This window comes from Leptonychotes weddellii, chromosome 8 (genome assembly GCF_054177405.1).
Source record: "Leptonychotes weddellii isolate Sample4059 chromosome 8, ASM5417740v2, whole genome shotgun sequence".
In the NCBI taxonomy this organism is placed as follows: Eukaryota; Metazoa; Chordata; class Mammalia; order Carnivora; family Phocidae; genus Leptonychotes; species Leptonychotes weddellii.
The window spans coordinates 9,788,719-9,796,959 of record NC_138376.1 but is presented as its reverse complement, the minus strand read 5'-3'; the positions used below and the strand labels follow the sequence as shown (position 1 = coordinate 9,796,959).

The 8,241-nt window shown below is 46.5% G+C and overlaps 1 protein-coding gene across 1 annotated transcript in view; it reads right to left on the bottom strand.

Annotated features, from left to right (window-relative positions):
- Positions 1-6,729, bottom strand: part of DTNBP1 (dystrobrevin binding protein 1) — a 115,428-nt gene extending 108,699 nt beyond the window's left edge. Inside the window, exon 1 of the mRNA XM_081827655.1 lies at positions 6,537-6,729. Within this exon, the coding sequence (XP_081683781.1) occupies positions 6,537-6,592 (56 nt within the window). The 5' untranslated portion in view covers positions 6,593-6,729. The remainder of the gene's footprint in view (positions 1-6,536) is intronic.
- Positions 6,730-8,241: the final 1,512 nt, after the last annotated feature.

Here is an 8,241-nt window from a genome sequence, read left to right as displayed (position 1 = left end):
GCAGAACGTGCCCTCCTCAATACCCACCACCAGGCCAACCCATCCTCCCACCCCCCTCCCCTCTAGAACCCTCAGTTTGTTTTTCAGAGTCCATCGTCTCTCATGGTTCGTCCACCCCTCCGATTTCCCCCGCTTCATTCCTCCCCTCCCGCTACCTTCTTCTTCTTCTTTTTTTTTTCTTAACATATATTGCATTATTTGTTTTGATCAAAAGCTTTCTAAAATATATGACAAACCTTTTTCATTACAGAGGACTTGGTATATTCTATTTAACATTTTCTGCTAACTCCAGGTCATTCTTATGAATACCACTGGATCACATTTTGTGGCAAAACAATCATCTCCTCAGATGTTTGAGCTAGGAATGCCTTTTCATTTGCCAACCTGAAACCAATCTATGGTGATCTGAGTTTGTTTGGAATCCTGTGTCTATTTTTTTCTAAATTTAAATTTCCCATCTCCACCACTGGTCATTTGGTTATCAGTGATAACTCACTGCTCCTGCTAGCTACCTAACTAACTGCAGCCTCTTCCCTCTCTATTATTGGCTTTTTTAAGTTACTGGGCTAGAAAACAGATAAATGGGCTAGAGATGCACAGAAAAAAAATAAAGTTAAATAGGCTCCTCTATATATCATATGAAGTTCAAAGACTTTGTACAATTTGTTTTTGCTTCACTGGGCCATTTTCACCTTCTTTTGGCTGTCGACTCTGTACCATATAATAGAGGTTGCCAAAAAGCGAATGCTACATTATGAGCCACTCTCGTATCAAATGAGATATTGCTGTAAATGTTCTTCTTCATGTGGTTACTTCAACAAATCTTCGTTTCTAAGTAGAGTATGAAACACAGGCCACGGTACCACCACTAGCCCCTAACAAGCCTTTGGTAAAACGAGAAATAGGTGCCCGTTTCTCAAGGTACTTGACCCCTCTATCAGCCAGAAGCCACCTACTGTATAAGCCGACTCTCCTATGTATGCCCCCAAGCCTGCGCCTCCATGTGCCAGCCCGGACCTAGGACTCCATCTTGTTCGTCCATAATGCCTGGCTAACCACCAGAAAGGAACTTTTTTTTTTTTTTTTAAACAAACTGGAATGCCAGTTCATACAAAAATTTTCACATTATTCTATGTCGTTTTTCAAAAACTGAAATACTGATGAGATGAACTTCTTTGTTGTTAAAAAGACTCTGCAATCTCTTTAATAAACTCATTTGTTCCTCTCTTTCCAGATGAGTCAGGAGTTGTATGTAAAAAGTCTGAACTGTCCTAGAGAAACAATATAAATTTCAGGGCACCTGGGTGGCTTACGTGGTTAATCGTCTGCCTTCGGCTCAGGTTATGATCCCAGAGTCCTGGGATCGAACCCCACGTCAGGCTCCCTGCTTTGGCGGGGAGCCTGGTTCTCCTTCTCCCCCTTGCTCATTCTCTCTCTCAATAAATAAAATCTTAAAAAAAAAAAAAAAGAAAAAGAAACAATATAAATTTCCAAGCTTCACCTTGGCAACTAGCAAATCCAGTTTAAATTAAGATTACGCAGCAACTAGGAAAAGGTATTTCGACACTCACGCTCTATCACCTCCACTCCAAAATTTGAGAAAGGCACTTAGTTGTGACATCCCAGGTAGAATTATACTAGGATGGTTATACAGAGTGGTACATTACACTCAAAATGATTTTAGTAATATTTTTAGTGACTCAGGACAATTGCATATAGTTAGGTATACACGGATATTGCAAAGGAACTGTTAAGATCCTTTTTGGACCATTCTTATTATATGGTCTGGCAAATCTGGAGGTTGGTATCTCAAATATTTACTTCTGAAATAAACTTTTACTTTTTCAATTGTAATATATTCAAATTTGGGGTGTTCTTCCACACCCCCCCTAAAAAGACAGAAAAAATTAGAATAAAAGAGAAAGAAGGAATATCACAGGAAGCTGAAAATAAAATTATTGGAAGGGTCAATGAGAGCTCCATGTGGCTCCTTAACAGCCAGCTGCTTTAAAATTGGTCCTTAACCAGTTGTAATGTGTGGAACTTATTTGATCTGGATTTGAACAAATCAACTGTAAAAAGACATTTCTAAGAACCAGGAAATTTGATTATGGACTGGATAATTGATAATATCAAAGAATTAGTGTTAATTCTGTTAAGTATGATGTTGGCTTTGCATTTATGTAATGTCTCTTTTTTTTTAGGGGTGCAAACTGATGTAGGAGAGATGTAACAGACAAATCTGAGACTACTTTTATAACTACGGGAGAGGCAAAAGCAAATGTGGCGATAGTTGACAATTGTTGGATCTGAATCATGGATATATGGGGTTCACTGTGTGATTCTATTTTTTATGTTTGAAACTTTGTAAACACATTTTTGTAATAAACAGTCTTTTAGACATTCGTCTCTTCTCATCACACCTTCTCTACATAAATCATCTGACTCCTGATTTCCAAGGCATGATCTCAGGGTCCTGAGATTGAGCCCCGCCTCGGGCTCTGTGCTGGGCATGGAGCCTGCTTAAGACTCTCTCTCTCCCTCTCCCTCTGCCCCTCCCCCGGCTCATGTCCTGACTCTAAAATAAATAAATAAATCTTAAAAAAAAAAAAAGTACACATGACCCCTCAGTTCTGGAGCCTGAGAGTCACACAAAAGCTGCACAAACTTAGGAAAGGGAGAGGAATGTAGACTATCTCTATCCTAATTAACCCCAACTACACCTGTCAGTGCTGACCTGTTCCCTGAGGCTTTCTTACATTTCCAATTGCTTCTTGAGGTCAAGCATAAGTGACCTCACACAACAAATTCACTGTCAACCGCTTCTCTTTCAAAACTATTGAAATTCTTCTGTTTGTAAATGACATCATTTATCTAAGATACTCCACAGTTAACATCCTGAATTTCCCTACCTTTTTCCCTTTCTACATCTCACTGTTTACAAATTCACCCCGTGCCTGTCACATCCATTCCCTTGTGAAATTCCTACCAGCACCACCCTATCATCGCTCCCCTGGCCCAAAATTATAGCCTAAATACTCTCCTAAATACTCTCCCTGTTCCACATGTCCAGCCCTCCCATCACACGGCCTCTCAAATTTCTTCCAGAAACACAAGTAGGCTCATGCTACTCCCTCCACAAAAACCTTCAAAGACTCAGTCAACCTAAAAATAAGCCAGGACCACCCTGTATAAAGTAGCAATCACCTTACCCCCCCAACCCCCTTAACCTGCTTTACTGTTTGCAACAGTTCTTATGACCTTCTAGATATTCTGCCTCCCGCCAAGACAGACCTCACCTGGAGAGGAGTTCTTTCTCTACCAGGTAACAAGCTAAATGGCACACAGTGACCAGTGTGTTTCTATCCCTATCCACAAGAACCCAGAGCATTATAAACAGGAAACACGAGTCAGTGACAGGCAGCTATAAACCTTCAGTAAATCTGATTATCAGTTCCCTGAGGGTTCTGCATTCCTGATTACTTCATTCCTGAGGCTTTGGGTCCTAATTGCTCAAAAGGCAAAAACCAAAGACCAGAGTGGATTTGAAGTATGTGCTTCAGTATATCCCAAAGTTTCCCTTGGAGCTCAAGTCAATCCCTAAAAAGTACATGTTCTATGTGAGTTCCCCAAAAGGCTCTAAGAGTTTTGAGTAAGTCAAATGAAATTAGGACTCACCTAGGGTGAGGGCAGAAGGGTGAGGCCCAGAACCTCACTCCTGTAGTCACCTGGGCCAGCCAGCCACCCACTTAAGTAAGAAAGAACATGATATAATCTCCAGGTTTATCTCAATTTTGACTTAACTGTCATTATGAATAAAAATTTACAAAGGGGTGCCTAGGTGGCTCAGTTGGTTAAGTGTCTGCCTTTGGCTCAGGTCATGATCCCAGAGTCCTGGGATCCAGCCCCACATCAGGCGCCCTGCTCAGTGGGGAGTCTGCTTCTCCCTCTGCCCCTCTGCCCCTGTTTGTGCACTCTCTCTCTCTCAAATAAAATCTTTAAAAAAAAATTTATAAAAAAGACCCCAAGTCCATGGACAATTTAGAGTCTGCACCCACCCCGCAGGCTACCAGCATCTCTGGCCACTGTCCTTAAGTGATCTTAAGCTGCATTTTTTTAAGTCTGAATGGAATGTGGAAATTCATTGTGTTCATCAGACTTGCTTTTATCACTACTGTGACATTCTCTTGGGAGACTGATAAAGCTAATCCTCTCCTACTTAAAAAAAAAAACAAAAACTGAAGGACCACAGAAACCCACTAGGCCTTCCTTCTACTCATTCCCTCGTGCAACCCAACACTGGAAGCTTTAGAACAGTTGACACCAACTGTTCTAAAGGTGTGTCAGGTACAGTGGGATAGCTCTAGGAGGTGAGGGCTATCTATGTAACTTTCACCTCTGAATCCCTCCCAGCCTTCACACAATATACACGACCGCTGTGTTTAATTTCATCTTTCCTCAGCAAGGCAAAATATTCAATTATGTAAAATAGGCTGATCTCAAGCTGAATACAGAGTGTTTACTAAAGTGAATGAAGAGGATTCTTTCTTGGTAAGGGTCGCATAGGAATTACTGAACCGGAAAAAAGTGAACATCAGAGTTTAGAGCCGCCAGTCAGCTGCAAGACAGACAGACCTCACCTGGAGAGGAGTTCTTTCTCTGCCAGGTAACAGGCTAAATGGCACACAGTGATCAGTGTTTGTCAGTTGAGAGTGACCAGTATAGGAGGGAGCCAATCAAGTGTCTTAACTGGACTAAAAGCCCTCTCAAATGTAATCTCAAAGTGGCTCCAGTCTATGATATCGTCAAGAAGTCAAGTCAGTTTCCAAGGAGTTCTAACCAGATCCACCCCCCCCAAGTCTCTTCCTAACTAAACCCTAAATTCAGGTTGTCCAGATCTCCCAGGATGGTTTGGGTCCAGAGTCCACATTCCTAGGTAAGTTTAACCTTCTTAAGCAAAGATCATGAGTATGAATGGGTTCTGAGGCAACTACACAACCTAGAGAGTTTCAGTAACTACCAGATCCTGGACTGTTAGGCCATCAAGTCAAAGAACTGGTTGAAAGTAATGATAACAGGGGTGTACCAGGTGGGTTTATCCATGACCACTCTCATGCTCCAAGCAGACTATTACAGTATCCCACGAAAATTCTTCAATAATTTACACCCTGAAGTTACTTTTTCAATTTAAATGGGGAAAAAAATTGCAAGCATGCAAAAAAACAGAAACAAAAACAAAAACCCATAAATGAGTAACTCCCACAGCATCTATCATATCCTTAAGAACTCCAAACCAAAACTATCAAAAATGATTTACATGGGGTAAATGCTCAAGTATTTGCCCCAAATCCTCAGCACCCAAAAGGCAAACCATGTAAACATTTTTGTTCCGTAAGATAAAATCTTAGCCCCATCTTTCTCATTGAAAAGTTAAAACCCTATGATCGAGACGTCCTCATTCAGAAAATTCTCCAAAGGATTTGTACGATAAGGTAACAGACTCTTTAAGAAGGTGACACCTTTTCTAAAGAAATGAAAAAATTAAAATGAATTAAGCACTAACTAGTAACAATAGATGACACGGTGCTTACCATTCTACACGTTGTGTTTTACATGTTCATTCATTAATCTTCACAACCCTGTTAGTACCACCTTTATCACCTCTGTACAGTTGTGGAAACCGAGGCAAGACAATTCAAGTAACTTGCAAAAGCACATTTGCTTAGTGGCAGAGATGAGAACCCTGGGAGTCTGGCGCTGGAACCTATGCCTGTGGTTCCCAAACTTCCCAGCACACTGGAATCAGCCGGGGGAATCCTGAAAACTCCGGCCCCAGTCTGATTACATCGGCATGGGCGGCAACCTGGGATCGGGAGTGTCCAAGATGCCCAGGGGACTCTAAGCCAAGTTTGGGAACCGCTTGGTCTGCGCTTGTAACCACCAGCTAGCTGTGAGCAGTGTCGATGTAGTTCTGTTGCTCTTCTAGCCCCACGAATTTCTTCACCAAGGCGCCGAACCGGCGCAGGGACAGAGGGAGCAAACAAAAGGGAGGGAAAGAGGCGGCCGGCAGCGCCGAGGGCTCCGCGAGCGGGCCGCGCGAGGAAGCGGGGACGGGACGCGGACCGGCAGTGCGCGCTGCGGCGCCCGGGACCTTCGGCCCGGGCAGGAGGCGGCGGGCCCGGCTCCCCGCGGCGCCGCAGGAGCCCGAGGCCCGAGCCGGCAGGTGCCTCGGGGGCGCAGGCCCCCGTCCCGCGGCGGCGGAAGCGGGGGCGCCCTCGCCCGAACGCCGGGACGGGGGCCCAGGAGTCCCCCGTGCACTCCGCGGCGCGAGGCGGAGCCGGCTGGGATCTAAGTTACTTAGTGCCGCCGGGCCGACGCCGGAAAGTTCGTTCCTCTCCTCGGCGGGGCGGGGATGGGAAGCGCGGGACGGGACCGGGGCGGGCCGGGGTGCGGGGAGAGGAAGGAGGGAAGGAGCCGGCGTCCCGGGGGCCCCGGCCCAGCCCGCGGGTCCTTTCCTTCCCCCACCGTATACCCACCCGGAGGTGAAATCCTGCTGCACGCTGAGCAGCCGCTCGCGCAGGGTCTCCAGCATCGCCGCCGTCGCCGCGTCTCCGCCCCTCAGGCTTCAGGCCGCCGCCGCTGCCGTCGCCCCGGGTCCCGCGAGGCCCCCGCCACACCTGTCACCCGCGCGCCCCGCACACTCGCGGCCGGCCCCGCCCCCGGCTCGGTCGGCGCCCGGCGCTGCAGCCCCTTCCGCGTTCCCGCCCCCGGCTCGCGCGCTCCCGCCCCCAGCTCGCGCGCTCCCGCCCCGCCCCCGCCGCGCCCAGGCCCGCGCAGGCGCGGTGCGCCGCGCCGGCCTCGGGCTGCGGAGAAGGGGCGGTTCTTCTCGCCCAGCTGAGCAAGCCACAGAGCCCCAGATGCATTTTTCTAGCCCAAGCCAGGCCCTCTCGTTTTTCTCTGAAAAAGAAGTGGCATCGTGAAAGAATGTTTTCAGTCGAGGGCTTCTCTGAGTGCAGCGTTGGTTTTTACGGTTTGGAAGAGAATTGGATAAATTTCTTGCACAGCGTGCACATCCCTGTACCAACTTTGACTCACCGGGACCAGGATCTGACCCCACCGGCTTTGCCCTTGGATGAGATAGTTAACCATTCTAAGCCTCGGTTTCTTCACTCGTAAAATGTGAACGATAATCAACTGTTTCGACATCATCACTTTCCACTTCGACCTCCATGATGCTTTTGTGCCCTTCACACCAAAGGAGGTTGCCTTTCTCAAGTCACCAGTGACTTCCATGTTGCCAATGCCATTTGTTACTTATCTGCCCTGATTTTTTTCTCTACCTCTCAGTGGCTCTCAAAGCAGTACCTTATACCATTTTTAAAAAAAGATTTTATTTATTTATTTGAGAGGGAGAGAGTAAGAGAGAGCATGCAAGCGAGAGCGCAAGAGCAGGGGGAGGGAGAAGCAGATTCTCTGCTGAGCAGGGAGCCCCACCCCAGGCTCAATCCCAGGACCCTGAGATCATAACCTGAGCGGAAGGCAGAGGCTTAAGTGACTGAGCCACCCAGGTGCCCCCCTCCCATGCCATTTTTAAGACACATTCTTCTCTTGCCTTCAGGGACATCATACTTATATTCTCCCTTCCTCTCCACTCCTATTTCAACAGCTGCTCCCAAGGCCCCATCACCAACCTCCCGCTCTTCATGTGTGCTCTACCATGCTGGAAATTCTGTCAAGGCACCGATGGATGCCCAATTCTCTATTTTCAGCCCTGTCCTCCCTCCTGCTCCTTCAATTTAGACCAGCTGCTCACTTAACATGTATCCAGTAGGCATTTCCAAGCCAACATACCCCAAATTGAAGACTTGATTGCATATTCATCTCCTGACTTGCTCATCCTCCGGTCTTTTCCATTTCAGTAAATGGCCCCACCATCCGCCAAGTTGCTCAAGTTAAGCCACCTGAAATCACCTGTTTTCTCTCTTCCTCATCCCCCATATTAACTCATCAGATCCAATCCACTCTATTTCTAAAGTATTCCTGGAACCTGCTCCCCTTTCTCCATCGTCATTATAATCACCCTAGACCAGGACACTGTCATCTTACACTAGGAACACTGACAGGTCCCCTGATACTACTCTTTTGCCATCTACACCCCTGTAATCCATCCTTGACATGGCAGCCAAAGAGAATTATCTAAAAGAGCAATCAGATCATGTTGCTCTCCTTCTTTAAAGCCTT